The 20,081-nt window shown below is 39.2% G+C and overlaps 1 protein-coding gene across 4 annotated transcripts in view; it reads left to right on the forward strand.

The window, feature by feature from the left end:
* UNC13B (unc-13 homolog B) overlaps nt 1–20,081 on the forward strand; it is a 231,715-nt gene that overhangs the window by 103,289 nt on the left and 108,345 nt on the right. For 3 of the 4 annotated variants that reach the window (XM_081237785.1, XM_081237787.1, XM_081237784.1), the window contains exon 8: nt 16,928–17,162. The exons of the other annotated variant lie outside the window; for it this stretch is intronic. In XM_081237785.1, the coding sequence (XP_081093911.1) occupies nt 16,928–17,162 (235 nt within the window). The remainder of the gene's footprint in view (nt 1–16,927; nt 17,163–20,081) is intronic. 4 annotated transcript variants of the gene reach the window in all.

The raw sequence follows: 20,081 nt of genomic DNA on the forward strand, positions 1-20,081 counted from the left end.
TATTTTTTTTCCAAAGAACCACATGCATAAGGTTCATTTTTATATCAAAAGATACAGTGCATGCTGTGAGGCACAGTTTTTTTCACTGCCCTATCCTTTAGCCATTCAGTTTCTGCCTGGAAGCAACCACTATTGCCATTTACTGTATATATACGTAAGTATATACATATACTTACCACCCTCTGTATATATACATAAGTATATACATATACTTACCACCCTCACAAATGGTAGTATGCTTTGCACCGTGTTACATGCCTTGCTTTTATTCACTTAACAATGTATAATATATACTACATGTAGGAATCCAGTCCCTATTAACATGGACATTTTAGAAATCAAGATGAAATTCATTCACATAATATTAACCATTTTAAAGCGTATAATTCAGTGACAGTTAGTACATTTAGTGACAGTTAGTACATTCTCAGCGCTGTGGGGCTCTCACCTCTATGTGAATCCAAAACGTTTTCATCACCCCTAAAGGAGCCCTGTGGGCTTCAAGCAGTCACTCCTGGTTCCTGCTTAATGCCATGTCCTGGGCAATCACTAATCTACTTTCTGTCTCTATGGATTTACCTATTCTTGATATTTTACATAAATGGAATCATAAGTACGTGACCTATTGTGACTGGCTTCTTCAGTTAGCATGTTTTTAAGATTCTTCCAAATTGTAGCACATATCAGTTCTTTATTCCTTTAGTGACTGAATATTCCATTGTATGGATATACTACCTTTTGTTTGTCCATTCATAGTGGATGGACATTTGTTTTTTACCCCAACTTTTGGATATTGTGAATACTGCTGCTGTGAACAATTATGTGCAAGTATTTGTTTGAATGCCTGTTTTCAATTCTATTGGGTATATACTTAGGATTGGAATTGCTATTAACAGACATTTAAGTTGCTTCCAATATATGCTGGTACAGTGCTTGCAGTTGATATCATTTCACATATATGATTTCATACATGTATACATATTGGATGAATAGCTAGTAGTGAGATTACTGGGTCAAAGCATTTTACATTTAACAATGCATTTAACATTTTGGAAGATACTACAAAATTGTCCTCTCTAGAAGCTGTACTATTTTCACCCCCACTAGCAAAGTATGAGAGTGTTTCTCCTCCCTGGCCTTTAGTTATAACCAGCCTTCCTACTAATCTTGTTGCAGAGAGCCACAAGCAACTGTTCCTGTGCTGTGATTCACTCAGAATCTCCTTCCTGCTTGCCTGCTTAGCCTGTCTTTTCTTCCTCTACCGTCTTGGGCCTTTTATTTCCTGACTTCCTACTTTGGCTCTTGATAACTGGGCCCTCCTCTTTGTTTGGTGTCCTGTTCAAATTTCCTTCTCTGGTTTATCAACTTGTGTTTCTGCTTACATTTTAAAATTTTGGACAATTCCTTTCAGTTTGTTTTCAGTAGTAATACCTTGGAAATAGAGAGGGAAGTGTTAAGGAGGCAAAGAAGCAAATGGTTAAGAATGGCACGTAGTTTGTTCAGGAAGGCTTTCCAGAGAGATGAGTTTAGAAGTGACTTTTGAAGAAGCTAATCAGAATGTACCGATTGAAAAGAAAGATATTCATAGTAGGATAAATGAAAAGTATGAAAGGAGAATTCAAAAGGTAATCCATTCCACTCTCTCACTCCTGGCCGAGGAACCTCTTCCTTGCTGGAACTACTCTTTCCTGGGTAGTGGGAGTAAAGTAGTAATCCATATCTTCTGGTATGTCTTGTCCAGGACTCGGACTCTCAGACAAGAAAATATACTAGTTACGGCCTCCTTAGAGTGTAGGGAGTCTTATTTTAGTAGTAGGGCAGTGCAGTGGGTCTAGGACTTCTGTCAGTAAGAGTGGGTGATGAGTTATACATTGTACATGTGGTATTGGTGGGAGCAGTTGATACTGATGCTAATTATAGGTGCTGGCAAACTAACAAAGAAAAGAGAGACTATAACAATATGGTTTGGCTGTTAAAAATAATGTTAATTGTAGTCTTCTGACTCACTTATTTATTCATTTCTATCCTGCCATCTTCCAGAAAGAATTTGACGCAGCTAATTGCAGTCATTACATCAACTCATTATCATTTCTGTTCAATTACTATGTTACACAATTATGCATGTTAAAAATGTCAGGTTAATGTATCAAAGTTTTATTTGATTACAACATTTAAGTACCTAATCTGGGCATAGTGTGTGTTGTGTGTATATATATAGATAGATAGATAGATATATGAGTGACTGTTATTCCCATAAAAGCATGGTCATCTTATGGCTTCTTTTTATAGATTTTATTGGTACAAAGTGGTAAGAAATGAATTTGATTGATAAAACATGATTGACAGAATTATGGTAGACATGAACAATTGATAGACTTGTTCATTACATAAACAGTTATTGGACACCTCTTCCTCATGCCAAGAATCATGCTAGGCACTGGGGGTATAGAGATTAAAAGTCCTTTATCTTAAGGAGCTCAAGTCCAGAGAGGAAGAAACATGTAGCTAGTACCATGTGATAAGTAAATGGTAGAGGAGTATAGAGGAAGAAAACTTAATCCAAATTTGGGATGGTTAGGAATAGCTTCCTAGGGAAAATGATATCTAAATTGAAAAAAAAAAGTTTAAAATCAAAGTCCATATGTTTCATTATGGTTCACTCTTTGTGTTATACATTCTATGGGGTTTTTCTCTTTTTTTCTTCCAGTTTTATTAAGATATAATTGACATATAGCACTGTATAAGTTTAAGGTATACAGCGTAATGATTTGACTTACATCCTGAAATGAGTATCACAATAAGTTTCGTGAATGTCCATCATTTTGTATAAATACAAAATAAAAGAAAAAAAATTTTTGTGACGAGAATTTAGGATTTACTCTTAACTTTCATATATAACATACAGTGGTGTTAATTATATTTATCATGTTGTGCATTACATCCCTACATATTGTATGGATCTTGATGAATACATAATGACACATATCCACCCCAATAGTATCATACAGAATAGTTTCATTAACCTAGAATTCTCCTGTGCTCTACCTATCCATTCTCCCCTCCCTGCAAAACTCCAAAATAAACTGAGCTTTAAAAGATGAGTCGGAGTCAGTCAAGGAAAGGAGAAAAGAGTTTATGGTACTAGGACACTAAGATGAAAAAGCATAACTTAAGTATGTTAAATTCTGGATGTCTTGAAGGCAGGAGATAAGAGTGGGGAAGGGGTTAGAGATGAGGCTAGAGAGGCACAGAGTGCTCATGTCAGGAAGGGTTTGAATGCCATAGCAAACTGTACTTTATCTTGAAGACAATGGAGAACCTTTGAAGACTTTATGCAGGAGAATGAAGCAATCAGATGGTGGTGGTTGTAGTGATGTGAGCAGTTTGCTTGATGCATTAAAAAAATCTAATTGTAGAATGAATATATATATATATAAACCTCATAAAACAAATGTTTATTTTACTGAGTTAATATAAGGCAAAAAATAGACCTTTGCCAGGCACCCCAGAAACCCTCCACATGCCTTTTCCCAATCACAGTCTCCTCCTCTGTAAAAATAACTACTATTCCGACTTTATGATAACTTCCTCGATTTTGTAAATGTGCAAATGGATCCCCCTCCCATATTATATATTCTTTTAGTACCTCTATGTATTTACCTTTCCTACATCACTTACTCAGTATGTATGGTTATTTGATTAATATTTATTTTCTTCTCTAGACCATAAATTTCATGAGTAGGGAAAATGCTTATCTGTGTATCCCCAGTAACTTTGCTCAGTAAAATTAGTTGAATTAATGCATTTCTGTTAAGTGGAATTACTGAGTTAAGGAATATGCACATTTAAAATTTTGTTAGATATTGCCAAATTATACACTAGAAAGATTGTACCTGTTTATATTCCTGATGTTGATACTCCTTTTCTCACATCCAGCCATACTGCCCTTTCACCCTCCCCTCCCCATGTCCCTGTATCGCTGAGTCCTTTTCTTCTGGGCACATTCCAGCTTTTGTTTTAGGTGCTTAGGATATATCAGGAAGCAAAAAGACAAAGATCCTGGATGGCAGGAGGTAGACAATAAACATATTAATTATACAGGATGTTAGAGAGTGGACCAATAAAAGAGTAGATGGTGAAAAGCAATTGGGAATGCTAGAACTGAAATCGAATTATAATTTTAAATAAGGTGGTTAGTAAACAAGCTACAGTGAGATGACTTTTGAGTAAAGACTTGGAGGAAGTGAGGGAAGTAGCAAGTTGGCTGAAAAAGGGTAGCAAGAGGTCTGCTGGGGGTGCTGTAATACTGTTTATTGATCTGCGTGCTGGTTACTTGAGTGTGTTCACATATTCATTGAGCAGTACGCTTATCATTTGCGTACTTTTCTGCATTTTATACCTCAGTAGAGCTTTTATATTAAAAATGAATGGATGTTGAACATTTCAAAATGCCTTAATAGTACTTACCTAGTTATTCATGGGTATTTTCCTTTGACTTACAAACAGTGATGAATGCATTAATCAATTTCTATTAATAAATCATTTTGCCTTCCTTTAATTTACTTGATTATGGTAAAAGTACTTTTTTAAAGTATTCTTTTGATGTAATGCTATGTTTGATTTGCTTATATTTTATTTTGGATTTTTATATCTATGTTCACAAGGAAGTTTGGTCAATAGTTTCTTTTTGTTATTCCCCTATGTCAGGTTTGAAGTAGTTTTCTTAATTATAGGTTCTTTACTGTTTTTCATGGAAAGAAATCTACTGTCTCGAAAAAGGAAGGGAATAATTTCTAATGTTTGACTTTATTGTCCTTTGTGAGCTACCTGGTAATTACTACAATTTAGTAATTGATAGGTGAGTCCTGTCACTGCTATTCTAGACAGATGGCTGTTCACTTCAAGTCTAGGGCTCAAATCTCCTGTCATTTCATTGTCCTAGAAAAATTGACCATCACTGGACTATTAATTGGTGATGTAATAGTTGTTTGGGGGTGTTTTGTTTGATACTTATGGACCTTATTTTTTTAATGTGACTATTTCTGATTTCTTACGTTTTCCACTAGAAACAGGATGAAATAGGCAGAAGAAGCCTGTGTTGCTGTAGCCTAGTCAACAGGGATAAGTGCAGAACCTTTGCCTTACTGGAAAGAGGATTCATTTTTAATTGGATCCTGGACCTGCTAGAATTGTCTCATTTCCCTGTATGATCGCAGTGAGCTGGTCTCCAAGCTCAGTAGGATAGTTCATCTGGCTGTCTCCTCCTTCCATCAGCGCAAGAGCACTATGCTTCTGTTTGAGAGACTGGCTTTTTTCATATAGCAAATCCTGTAGCTGTGTTTTTCAAAATGTAATTCAAGAATCATTTGGCATTAGTTGCTTATTGAAAAGGCAGATACAACAACAACAAATGTAGATGCCCAAGCCACTCCAGGCATTTTGAATTAGAATCTATGGGAGTATGGTCTAGGAATCTGCATTTTAAACAAAAGGCTCAAGTAATTCTTCTTAAAATTTAAAGACACTGCTTTCTAAGATTAAGAAGAACCTGCTTTTATTCAGTTGTTAACTCCTTCAAGTATAGGATTTCTGTGCCAAGCATTGGAAGGACCATAAGGGGAGTATAAGATTGGATCTTACACTCAGGGAACTTACAACCTAGGCTAGGGATGGGATGCATAGGACTAAGGCAAGCAATAAAATGAATCAAATTCTAAGGCAGGTGTTTTTAAAAAATCAACTTTGTTGAGATATAATGTACATGCAAAAGATTCATCCATTTGAAGTGTACGTTTTGATTGGTTTTGATAGATGTATATACCAGTGAAACTACCACCATGATCAAAATACAGAACATTTCCATTATCTCTAAACATTTCCTTACGCTCTTTGCAATTCATCCTTCTTCCAACCCCTGGCTTCAGGCAACCACTGATAGGCTTTCTATCACTATAGATTAAATTTGGTTTCCTAGAGTTTTATATAAAATAGAAACATATAGCATGCAGTCCTTTGTGTCTAGCTTCCTTCACTCAGCAGAAGGATTTGAGATTCTTCCATTTTGTTGAGTGTATCAGTAATTTGTTTCTTTTTATTGAGTAGTGTTCTATTATATGGGTATACCACGTTTTGTTTATCCATTCACTTGTTGATAGGCATTTGGGTTTTTTTCCAGTTATTATAATTAATATGAACATTCACATGATCATGTGTTTTCACTTCTCTTGGTTAAATACCTAGGAGTGGAACGGCTGGATCATATCGGTTGGTGTATGTTTAACTTTTAAGAAAGAGACAGATGGTTCTTATTTTGATTGTTAATAGAGACACTGTACTAGAGTCGTTGCGCATTGTTTAAGGAGAGTTGTTTAAGTGGAACTTAAGAATGAATTCCAATTATATAAGGGAGGATAGGGAATATTTATTGAGTAATTACCATTTGTCTAGAACATGGTAATTAAATGCTATATATGTGATTTTTCAATACTTATGCAAATCTGAGAGGTAAGTGGTATTACTCTTCACTCTTTATAGATGACGAAGAGAAGTGTAGAGAAGTTAACCAGCCTAAGGTTACACAGCTAGTAAGAGATGGCTTTGAATTTAGGTTTATTTGGTTCCAAAGCTCAAACCATTTCCATTACACCAAGAAGGAATAGAAGTGAAGGATATTCCAGCTTCAGAAGTTGGGGGACAGATAGGAGAAATTGGGCTTATTCATCTCTCCATCTCCTGAGTATGGCAAGCATAGGAACTATGACAATCTGTTTGTCATAACAAAAACTTTGTTTTGCGGGACTGGTTAACAGTGAGGTTTGATATTTATTTGATATCAGATTATAGAGGGGTTTGAAAGCCAGGGAGATAAATATACTCCTTTATAAAGAGTTGTAAGTTGTTAAAAGGGTAATGATGTGATTAGAAGCTGGATTTAGGAAAATTCGTCTTGTTGCAGTCTGCTAAGTAGATTGAATGGGACGGAGATTAGAAGGTCTTAAGTCCAATCAAAAATCTGTAATAATTCAGGCATGAGGTAGTAAGTTCTTTGATAAGGAGAGTAAAACCTATGAGGAAGGGACAGTAGGAAGGAGACTTAAATGGACTTAATTACTAAGCTTGTTGACAGATTGGACATGGGAGATAAAGTAGAGAGGAATTTTAGGAATAGTTTTTTTGTTTTTTTGTTTGTTTTTTGTTTTTTTTTTGCTGTACGCGTGCCTCTCACTGTTGTGGCCTCTCCCGTTGCGGAGCACAGGCTCTGGACGCGCAGGCTCAGCGGCCATGGCTCACGGGCCCAGCCACTCAGCGGCATGTGGGATCCTCCCAGACCGGGGCACGAACCCGCGTCCCCTGCATCAGCAGGCAGACCCCCAACCACTGCGCCACCAGGGAAGCCCAACTCTTCCTTTTTTTAAAAGTCAGATTTATTAATGTATAATTTACATATAGTAAAATTCTCCCTTTTAGTGTACAGTCCTATGAATTTTGTCAAACACATACAGTCATGTAACCATAACCACACTCAAGATATAGAGCATCTCCATCAACCCTAAAAATTCCCTTAAACCCTTTGTAGTCAACCTCTCCCATTCTTGGCCTGTGACAACCACTAATCTGTTTTCTGTCCCTAAGTTTTGCCTTTTCCAGAAAGTTGTATAAGTGGAATTATATAGTATGTAACTTTGAGTCTGGCTTGTTTCACTCATCATAATGCATTTGGGACTCATCTACATGTGTCACTAGTTTATTCCTTTTTATTCCTGAGTAGTACTCTACTGTATGGATGTACCATGGTTTGTTTACGTATTCATCAGTTGAAGGATACTTCTGTTTCCAATTTTTAGTGAATATGAATTAAGCAACTGTAAACATTTGTATATAGGATTTTGTATGAACATGTTTTTATTTCTCTTGGGTAAATATATAGGAAGGGGATAGCTGGATTGTATGGTGTGTGTATAACTTCATAAGAAATGCCCAGATTATTTTCCAAAGAGGCCTACCACTCTGCATTCTTGCCAGCCACATATGAGAGTCTAGATGCTCCATAGCCTCACCAACACTATATTGTCAGTTCTTTTTTTTTTTTTGTCTGTCTGCTTTTTAAATGTGGCTGTTCTATAGCTTCCCCCCTTCTCCTATATACAGTCTTTTTCTTATCCTATATTCTCTACCTCATTGTTTTTATTTAACTTTTATCTCTTCAGTTACAAATATTTGTTGAGATTCTGCTTTGTACCAGGCACTGTTTAGGCACTAAGGAACAAAGAAGAAAAATTCCTGTCCTCGTGGGAGCTTGTATTCTGAAAACATCCAAGTCTTTGCTCCACATCTCTTTACTCATATATCCAGCTGTCTACCAGACATAGTCATTTGAGATGTCTCATAGTTACCACAAAGCCGATAAATACATCTAACATTAAATTCATCATCACCTCTTTCAACCTTCCCCTCTTTTGTGTTTCTTTTAATGAATGATGTCATATCCACCCAGTAGTTGAAGCTAAAAACCTGGGCAATATTATCTAGGCTTTATTTTCCTCACTTTCCACATTCAGTTACTTATCAAACCCTACTGACTTTACCTCCAACGTATCTTATGAATGTGTCTACTTTTCTCTGCTCCCTCTGCTACTTCCCTAGTTCGGGCCATCATTAGGTCAGTGCAATAGCCTCTTACTAGCCTCCCTGACACGTCTTCAGTCTACCTACTGTACCAACCTGTGGCCACACTGTACCACCATTCTCTTTCTAAAATGACAAATCTGATCCTGTCTCTCCCCTGCTTAAAAGCTGTGATAGCTCTGTATTATCCTCCAGATAATTACAAACTCCTAACATTACTAAATTTCTAAACATACATATACTTAAGACTCACTTTGATCAGGTTCTTCCATAACCCTGCAGCTTCTCATTCAGATACGCTGGAACTATTTTCAGTTCACTGAATGGGCCTTTGAATGTGTAATTTCTTTTCCTGGAACATTTCCGCCCTCCTTTTCTTGGTTCTTATGCCTAGCAAAACCTAACTATCCACAGTAATTGTTCTACTGACTACTGATATGTTTTAGTGCTTTTTGGGGGTGAGGAAGGAAACTTGGCTTAATTAAATGGTGTTATTTCTCTTACAGTGGTACCAGGCTGAAGTGAGAATAGGGAACTAGTTAGTCAGAGAGCATAACTGTTGTTATTTTCATGGTTTAGGGATGGACCCAGTAGGTGGGATCAGATTATTCATTTGATTTATTCATACAAGAGATATTTATTGAACACCTACTATGTACAAGAAACTGCTATGCAGTGCTGTTGGGCGTTCAAGAATGAGGCTGTGTAATGCAAAGAGAGCATTCTCTGGGCCCAGAGTTTCAGTGAGATGCAGCATTGTCACTTGCCTGAAGCCATCTAGCTTGATAGGTGTACTTTGAAGTTCTATGTGATTATTTTTCAGTTTTCTTTTAAAAAGAAACAAGGTAATTACTCTCTCATGGTTGCTATGGCAACTGCACTATAGCCTAGGAGAATTTTTATCCTACACTCCATGGTTAGAAAGTTAAATAAATTATTAAAAATTTAAAAATTGCACACTAAACTAACATGAGAAGAAAGAGACATAGGTGGTAGGAAAAAGGTAAGTACATAGGAAGAAAACTCTCCCTGTGTAGTTAAACAGCCTGTGACTGATTTGTAATCCCATTTCCCCAGGATTGGGAGTTAACTCAGGTAGTGAAACCAGCCTGTGTTGGCATCATTCAGTGCTTCCAGAATTTTGTGTCTTATGGCAAACATTTAATTAAGGTAGCTGCACCCTCAGAACTCTGAGGACTTTTTAACCCAGACGTTGTTGATCCCTCAGCTGACATTACAACTGTTGGAGTGTGCTGATCTTCCTGCTACCTATTTGTTAGGAACCTATAAGGCAAGCAAAAATCTGGCAACATGACAAAACAACAAGAAATGCAAATTGCTTACTATTTTCTGTGCTAAGTACTTTACATGGATTTTCTCTTGTAATCCTTACAGAAACCAGTGAGACTCATATTATTATCATTCTCAAATTATAGATGAGGAAACATCTATAATAACCTTTTCAAGATCTCATAGCTAGTACATGGCAGAGCCAGAAGAACTTAGCTTTGATGTCTGTATGCATATTCTTAACTATGAAGCCACATTATTCCTTGTTTCTTGGGATAAAGGCCCATTTTTAGTGATTTCCTTGTCACATTAGTTGCCTCAAATTCAGCTCGGCTGTGGGATAGGATTCAAATTTAATTAATATTGAATTTTTTAATCTTGAAAAATGAGTAGGAATTGTTTTCAGTTTTCTTCTGTCAAAGCTTCTGTGTTTTAATGGATTCTATTTAAAAATTTATAGGCAATTCAGAGAAAAAGTGGTTATCTCTGAGCGCCCAACAGGCTACAGTGTTTTTTTTTGTTTGTTTTTTTTTTGCTGCATTGTGTCTTTGCTGCGTGTGGGCTTTCTCTAGTTGCATTGAGCAGGGGCTGCTCTTCGTTGTGGTGTGCTGGCTTCTCATTGCGGTGGCTTCTCTTGTTGCAGAGCACAGGCTCTAGGTGCGCGAGCTTCAGTAGTTGTGGCACGTGGGCTCAGTAGTGTGGCTTGCGGGCTCTAGAGCACAAGCTCAGTAGTTGTGGCGCACGGGCTTAGTTGCTCCATGGCATGTGGGATCTTCCCGGACCAGGGCTTGAACCCGTATCCCCTGCATTGGCAGGCGGATTCTTAACCACTGCGCCACAGGGAAGTCCCCGCTACAGTGTTTTATTACATATTGGAAGACTAGAGATTAATACCATTCTTTGGCTTTTTTAATTTTTTTTTGCAGTACGCGGGCCTCTCACTGGTGTGGCCTTTCCCGTTGCGGAGCACAGGCTCCGGACGCGCAGGCTCAGCGGCCATGGCTCACGGGCCCAGCCGCTCTGCGGCGCGTGGGATCCTCCCGGACCGGGGCACGAACCCGTGTCCCCTGCATCGGCAGGCGGACTCTCAACCACTGCACCACCAGGGAAGCCCTGGCTTTTTTTTTTTTTTAATTTAATTTAATTTTTTGATTCTTTTTTTTTTTTTTTTTTTGTGGTACGCGGGCCTCCCACTGCTGTGGCCTCTCCCGTTGCGGAGCACAGGCTCCGGACGCGCAGGCCCAGCGGCCATGGCTCACGGGCCCAGCCGCTCCGCGGCATGTGGGATCCTCCCAGACCGGGGCACGAAGCCGTGTCCCCTGCATCGGCAGGCGGACTCTCAACCACTGCGCCACCAGGGAAGCCCTAATTTTTTGATTCTTTTTAAAAATTAATTAATTAATTGATTTTTGGCTGCATTGGGTCTTCGTTGCTGTGCACGAGCTTTCTCTGGTTGCAGAGAGCAGGGGCTACTCTTCTTTGTGGTGCCCAGGCTTCTCACTGCAGTGGCTTCTCTTGTTGCGGAGCACGGCCTAGATCTAGGCGCGTGGGCTTCAGTAGTTGTGGCTCACGGGCTCTAGAGTGCAGGCTCAATAGTTGTGCGTGGGCTTAGTTGCTCCGTGGCATGTGGGATCTTACCAGACCAGGGCTCGAACGTGTGTCCCCTGCATTAGCAGGCGGATTCTTAACCACTGCGCCACCAGGGAAGCCCATTCTTTGGGCTTTTAACTTTCAATAGAGAGCAGCAAAATTGGACATCATCACTCTTGGGTAAGGGAATCACTCACTTTCCCACTGTAACCAGGTCTGAGCTTCTCATAGATATACTGTAGTTGATTCAGGTTTGGTGAACATAGAGATAAGGAAAGGTTTCTTAGAAGCTGATTAAATTTTTCTCATTTTGAATATGGAACGGTATATTAGCTCCTCAGTGATGTTGTTCTAAGAGAGACCGCAGCCAGAAGGAGGTTTAAAAGAGTATGGAAGCAGTAGGGTTTTTTTTAAATTTATTTTTAAATTTTTTGGCTGTGCTGTGTGCCATGTGGGATCTTAGTTCCCCAAACGGGGATCGAACCCGTGCCCCGTGCATTGGAAGTGCAGAGTCTTAACCACTGGACTGCCAGGGAAGTCCCCGGAAGCAGTAGTTTTTTGTTATTCTCTATATAGTGAATTTCAGAGAGCAAGAGTACTTTGTAGGTTTGTGTTATGCTTGGTAGAAGGCATATGCCCTCTACATGTTATGAAAAATAAATGGAATACAAGTAGGGTAGGCTCAAGTAAGGTAAGGTATATAATAATTGGTGGGATGGAAAATGTTCTTTGAATTTGTCCTAAAATTGTCTCTATCACTCTTCTTCTTTGCTACTACTTGCGGTTTTCTTAGGTCACTGGACCTATTTGGGCTGGGGAGACCAACAGAGTACGTAAGAATTTGAATACCTTATCATTTTCTTGATCATACCCTTTAACATACTCCCTCTGACTATGAAGCTGGATATTCATGCATATAAGCATATATAATTCCATTCCCTCCTCTTCCCCTACTTGAATCTCAGGAGACAGTTACCTGCAGTGGAAAGTTATATCCTTTCAGGCTGGTTTCCTGAAGACTCTGTGTGTGTGTGTGTGTGTGTGCGTGTTTGTGTGTTTGTGTGTGTGTGTGTGTGAGAGAGAGGGGGGGGGGTGGGGAGAGAGAGAGAGAGAGAGAAATTGCATTTCAAACCAAAGTTTCAGTTATAATCCTGACAGGATCTCCTTATTTTTCTTCCCCAGAGCCAAGTAGTACCGTCAGCCACCTTTTGGAGGAAACTCTCTCCTTTGGCCTCTTAGCTAAGGAGTGCAGTGACTAGAAGGAGAAGGTTCGTCCTAGGAGAGGTTATTGGTTTTGTGAAGTGAACAAGAGGCTGAGGACGTGGTTTGACTTTCCTTGGAGCCGTCCAGCTAGGCTGAAGCCCAACTTTGTTCAACTTTGAGCTTAGAGAGTGGGCATCTAGTTCTTTCCAACAAGATTCACAGCCCTAGGCTGACACTACTGGCTGTGTTACCTATCTGACAGGGGAGGTGGGTGGGCTGAATGAGTCCCAATGATTAGGTATCCAATAGATGCTAAGAGAGGCCAAATTTTGTCCTGTCACTAGAATTTCTCATGGGGTATGTACTTTCTATCATCTGAATCCTGGGTATTTGCACCAGGAAACTACTCAAAGGCAGCCTAAGAGAGCTCAGATAACTTAAGGTTTTCAAATAGAGAAAAGTAAGCCATGAAAAAAGAAAAAAAAGATTTGAATTCTCTTTCCTTCTCTGATAAAATTCTCCCTGTATTCTGGATTTAAAGATGGGGACTTAATCCAGGAGCACCACATACTAGAGAGCCTTGTTGTCCAGTATTTCATTCTGTTTTGTTTGAGTGCCTGCTTTCTGCCTGGGGCCCATGTTTGCCCCAGATTAAATTACTTTCCCCATCCTACTCTTTCAGGTTTATTTTCTCTCATTCCCTTCCATGTCCTTTTATGTACCTTCTAAATGAGCTACAAAATGTTTTGCCAAAATATATATAGCCTTTCCACCATCAGGCCTTTACTCACGCCATTGCTTTTGTCCAGATTCTAGAAGATATTCCCCCACCCCCCATCTTCACCTATTGAAAACCCTCCAGTCTTTCAGAGTCATATCTTCCATAATGATTTCCCTGTTCACCCTAACAGGAAATGACCTAACCGTCAACTCATACAGCATTTGGTTAGTACTATTCTCATGATAGATACATCCTTGTATTTGTATCCATATTTTCTCTCTCCTATTAGACTGACTCTATACGCTGAGTCTTCTGTGTTGTTTAGCCTTCACTGGTAGGCACTCAATAAATATTTGAATGAGTAAATTTTCCCAGCCTTTTAATTTCAAGGGTCTTTTCAAATTTTGCCCTCAAACTAGCTCACAAGTCTGCCTTAAGCTGAGTAACCAAACCTGTACTCAGTCTCTCTCAGTGAAGCCAGAAGTTTTCCGTTCTAGGTGAAATACTACTGTGGGGTAGAGTGTGGAGCCAGTAAGAGATTGTCGCTGCTACACTGAAAGTACAATTCTTTCATTCAAGGCTTTTCCTTAATTTGCCTCTTTAGTTTCTAATCAGCTTTGGTGGTGCTAGGAGATTTACTTTATAAGGAAACTAGGGATGGTATAGGGGGAGAAAAGCTGGCTGTTGCCCTTGACCTACCCGTTTTCTGCTCCTGTGCTTTGTCTCACCTCACTTCCTTGTATTTCCTTTTTCCTGTCCCCTCCTACTTTTCATACTCTCTTTTCTTCTACTCCTGGCCTCTTCTTTCCACAGACACTTTGTTTCTTTTTTTAAAAATAAATTTATTTATTTTTGGCTGCGTTGAGTCTTCGTTGCTGCACGTGGGCTTTCTCTAGTTGCGGCAAGCGGAGGCTTCTTCGCTGCAGTACGCAGGCCCCTCATTGCGGTGGCTTCTCTTGTTGTGGAGCACGGGCTCTAGGTGTGCGGGCTTCAGCAGTTGTGGAACACAGGCTCAGTAGTTGTGGCTCACGGGCTCTAGAGCGCAGGCTCAGTAGTTGTGGTGCACGGGCTTAGTTGCTCCGCGGCATGTGGGATCTTCCTGGACCAGGGCTCAAACCCATGTCTGCTGCACTAGCAGGTGTATTCTCAACCACTGCACCACCAGGGAAGTCCCGACACTTTATTTCTTAGTATTTGCCCTTTATTCCTTCAGTGTGGAAATGTGTCAGCCTTTAGGAATGTTTTGGAATATTCCTCCCCTTAGCTTAACAGAATAAAGCAGAGCATTATTAAGGAGTAGTAGGTCAGATGCAGTGAGAAACTAAGGGTCTATCCAGGTAGTTTCTGGCTCTGGATCCTGGGCTCCTACCTTTGGCTGAGCTACCCTCTCCTGGACTCATAAGCAATAGGATTGTCTATCACTGCTGCTTCTTTGGAGACTAACTCCTGGTTCTCTGGATTATAAACTAATAGCATATTCTCCTACCAGAGTTTAAATAGACTTTTGGCTTTGTCTCTTTTCTTGCCTCTGCCCCCTCATCTGTATGCATGAATAATCCAGCGCTGACTTCTTCACACTTACTCCTTCCGTGAGTTCAGAAAGAATTAAGTCTGAATGGCATACTGGTTTTTATCCCTTGATCCTTTCTAGTCTTCAGAATGGCAAATGCATCAAGGTCTAAAATCAGTACCTCCAAAGTCTCTCTTTCCTAATGTGTGATCAGAGTGCTTTGTAATCAGAATGCTTTGCATCCCCTATGTTTGATTGGTATTGTTCCTGACCATTTGAAGCTTAGCCTCTTTCTCATACTGATTTTTTTCCCCTGGAGTTCTGATCATTCTCCTCTTCTTTTCTCATGTTCACATGTTGCCTTAAACTCAAGTGGGAAAAGCTTGTAAGATCTTCTTACCCCTACTCCCAGCTGTAACCCCAAGTGTTGTCTGGAACCCACATGTTGTGTGTTCCCTGTCTCTTTTAGTGGGATTATCTACCAAGTTGTCTGATGTAGAAGCCAAGGGGTCATTTCCCTATTACCTTCCGTTTGTCCCCAGGTTTTATTATTTCTGTCTGGATTTTTTTTCTCTGGTTCATTAACTCTTTTCTGTTTCCACTGTGTCAATATATGTTTTTATCTCTTACTTGTAAAAGCCTAATTTATGGTCATTAGGAGGCTACCACTGTCCACATTGCTACCAAGATTTTTTTTAAATTCCTAATATGAGGAGTCCATCATCTGCTAAAAGTATGTCCTTTTTGGATGGTGAATGTTCCTTTTCCTTATTGTGAGTCTAATAGAAACTTGGCAAGAAAGAACATATGGAACCTTATTAATTATACACATATGGATATGGTGTCACAAATGGCTTCTATATAAAATAAACTACAACACACTATTAGGTTGAACTCCCTTTCCAAGCACAGTATTGCATATTTTTACTTTTGCTTGGAGCAGGATTTGTAACTGTGGTCATTTTAGCTAACATCAAGAAAAAACTGTAGCTAGTCAGGTGCTGGCCTGAAAAGCAGAAATAATTCTATGAAACTGTAGTCACTGCTGTTAGATAAACTAGGCTGCATTGTCAGTAAGACCCCATTGACAGTGCACGTGTTTTCCTCTTCTTCAGCCCAGGCTTGGGATGGGAATTCTGAGCCCAGGGTGTGGGTGCTTGACAGAAAAACCCAATGTTGCAGCAAGACAGTAAGTAAGACTGCTGCTGTTCTCAGCTGCATCTAGAACTTTTTTTTTTTTTTTTTTTGCTATACGCGGCCTCTCACTGTTGTGGCCTCTCCCGTTGCGGAGCACAGGCTCCAGACGCACAGGCTCAACGGCCATGGCTCACGGGCCCAGCCGCTTCGCGGCATGTGGGATCTTCCCGGACCGGGGCACGAACCCGTGTCCCCTGCATTGGCAGGCGGACTCTCAACCACTGCGCCACCAGGGAAGCCCTAGAACTTTTAACTTGACTTCTAAGTCTCGGCTTTGAACTTCCTGATTTCTTGGACCAGATTCCGATGGTGGACCTGCTTATTTGATTCAACCATGTGTTTTTAAAGTCTGAAAACACCATGCTAACTTTAAACAAAAATTTCTGTTTTCTAAGAGTTGGAAAAACTGTTTCTCCCCCTTTTGCCCCATTTTGATAATAGTACAGGGCCAGAATCGATTTAAGACATTTAAAAGCAGATTTTTACTAGGGTTATGATAGCTTAGAGAAGCAGAATTCCAGAGAATTCTGTATTGGGAAAATGCAACTTGGAACTCCTCTAAGAATCAGCACTAAAATTAAACCAAGTGTCTTATCTCATTCGATAAGGAGAGAGACTTGTGGATATTGAGACAGTTTTTTGCATGACTTGAGGTCACTGGGCTCATGTGCAGCTCAGCTTGCTCTTGTTCTCAAGGTTCAGGCTTGTGCCTACCTAAGTTAGAAGCAGAAAAAAATTCTGAAGAACTAAGTAAAGCTGGGGTGCTTTGACTGACTGTGCTTATTCCACAGCTTTTGAAGATCCTGATAGTGCCGTTGATGACCGAGATAGTGACTATCGCAGTGAGGCCAGCAATAGCATCCCACCTCTTTACCATACGACTTCCCAGCCCAATGCTTCTGTGCACCAATTCCCTGTGCCTGTGCGATTGCCACAGCAGCTGCTGCTTCAGGGCAGTTCCCGGGACTCTTGCAATGACTCTGTGCAAAGTTATGACCTCGATTATACAGAGCGGCGGGCCCTCAGGTGGGTATTGGGAACAAAGTACTTTCTCTTCCTAGTATGCAGGTCCCAGGATGCAACTGACATCAAGGATTTGGGTACCTTAGTCTGAGGTGACAGAGGAAATATAGCAGTATGGTAGATCAACCTGCAGCCATTTTATGTAGATTCTGTCTTTTTTTTTTCCTCTTCCATATGTTCACATTTATGCATATCCATCAGTAAGAATTTTCTTTATGATCATCAGGTGAGGTCAGGCCCACTTGGGGTGGATGGCTGAAAAAAACCTCCTACCTCTCTGCCCAGCCCAGTGATTTTGATACACCTTTCACCAAGATTAAAAAAAGAAAATCACAGATGTTACATGCTTTGATAATTCTTCCTACCTAAATATTTCCCTGGGAACTTCAGAAGAAAACCAATATGATCTCACTATAGCAGATTTAGTACTTTTGCTGGAACTTAAAAAAAAACCTTTTAATTAATTTCTTAAATACATAAAACATTTACATGTAAAAATATATTAAGGTGTGCTACGTACTATACAGCAAAGAATTTCCCATCCACACCTGTTGTCCTCCTCTACTGCATCACCTTCCTGTCTCCTAGTTCTCTTACCACCCTTGTTTCTTATTACCCTTCTGTAGACCATCATCATATATTTATGAGTATAAAAGCAAATACATACATATGTGCTCCCTACTCTTCCCCCAACTTAAAAAAAAATCAGACTTAAAATTTAGAGAAACAGTACAATGAACACACATATTCATGTTGCCTAGATTTGCCAGTTGTATTAACATTCTGTTACATTTACTTTATCTCATTCTCTCTAATATATGTTTATATACACACACATTTTCTTTTTTTGGCTGCATCACATAGCTTTTGGGATCTTAGTTCCCCAACGAGGGCTTGAACCTGGGCCCTCGGCAGTGAAAGCACAGAGTCCTAACCACTGGACCTCCAGGGAAGTCCCACACATACATTTTTTTTTTCTGAACCATTTGAAAGTAAGTTGCAGATACCATGTTTCTTTACCAGGAGGTACTTCAGCATGTAACTCCTAAGAAAGAGGACTTTCTTTTACATAACCTTAATATTATGATCACGCTCTAGAAATTTGACAATACAATGATATTATTTAACATATAGACCATATTTAAATTTTTCCAGTTGTCCCAATAATGTTCTTTATATATATATATTTTTCCTTTTTGATGCAGGATCCAATTAAGGATTATGGTACAATTACATGTAATTTCCCTGTTTCTGTAGTCTCCTATAACCTAACAAAATTCCCATACTTTTTTTTTATTCTTTTCGTCTTTTGAGGCACTAACATTTTTTGAAGAGTCCCAACCAGTTTTGAGAACGCCTCTTAATTTGGTTTGATCTGATTGTTTTTTCATGTTTAGAATCAGGTTAAACATTTTTGGCGAAAACACTGCATAGATGTTTCCTTCACAGTGCCTCAGCAGTCACATTTTACCTTGTCTCATTATTGTTGACGTTTAGTTTGGTCTCTTGGTTAATCTGGTATACATACCAGATTTCTCCAGTGTAAAGTTACCTTTCTTTTTGTAATTAAGGATCTCTGGGATGATAGCTGAGATTGTGTCAGTATTCTGTTTCTCCAACAACCTTTTATCCATTGATTTTAGCATCCATTGATGATCCTTGGCTGAATCAATATTTTACTGGTTGGAGGTTAGTTTTTTAAAAAACCATTCCAAGTTAGCTCATACTTTTGGTTGCTTAAATTGACCATACTATAGGATGATCTCATTTTTTTGCCCACCATACCAAACTGGTGAATATTTATCCTGAACCTCAGATGGTCATATACCTGCTAGACAACATCCTGACTCAGTTTACTATCATCTCTGAGAGTATTTTCAGTAAAATTTTTTCATATATCAACCATCATGTAGAATTCTTACTCTTCATAATTTGAGTCTAAAAAGAAATGTCACAGGAATCCTACTGAAGTTGGTCCCTACTTCTTGCGGGTTTATTGATTGCATATTTGCATATTTTATTCATTTGGTTTTAGTTGTTTATATTGTCTTTAAGAAAAAAACATAATAGCAAAAAAAAATTCTTTTGGCCCTCTTTCCCCTCTGTATTTGTAAACATTCATTGTGCAGGCTAGCAATAATAATGGCACATCAACCTAAATGACTGCAGTTGTCCAGAAGAATATGTAGTTTACCTGATCATTACCCTGTTATCACTGCTGTAAAAAGTAACACTTGGAGGAGCATTAGTGATGTACTTTAAGTTGCAAATTTTTTTCCTAAAATTTTTCTTTAATTGATCACATATAAATCTGATTAGTTTTCTGTATCAGTATATGAAATGAGGTTAAAGAGTAAATATTTTATCATCTCCAGCAGAGGAAAAGTTAACATGATTTTTTTTTTTTTTTTTTTTTTTTTTGCGGTATGCGGTCCTCTCACTGTTGTGGCCTCTCCCGTTGAGGAGCACAGGCTCCGCACGCGCAGGCTTAGCAGCCATGGCTCACGGGCCTAGCCGCTCCACGGCATATGGGATCTTCCTGGACCAGGGCTTGAACCCGTATCCCCTGCATCAGCAGGCGGACTCTCAACCACTGCGCCACCAGGGAAGCCCCTAACATGATTTTTAAGTAAACTTGTATTATAGTCGTTTTTAACTTAAACTTTTGAAATGATTTTTCTTTAAAAATTTTTGAAGAAATTATATCACTAGTTTGCTTTTTAAACTTCTATTACTGTAAATACTAAGTTCTTGGAAGTAGTCTAAGACGTTAAGTTAGAGCTTTTTAGGAAGAATTTAAAATCTTTGAGGGAACAAACATGTTCGTAGTACCTTCCAGTAAATTAGAAGTGTAAAAATAAATAGTTTCAGTTACTACAGCCGTGGCTATCTACTGATTTAAGTTGGAATGATAAAGACTTC

The sequence above is a fragment of the Mesoplodon bidens genome (genome assembly GCF_964165515.1).
Source record: "Mesoplodon bidens genome assembly, chromosome: 6".
NCBI classification, from domain to species: Eukaryota; Metazoa; Chordata; class Mammalia; order Artiodactyla; family Ziphiidae; genus Mesoplodon; species Mesoplodon bidens.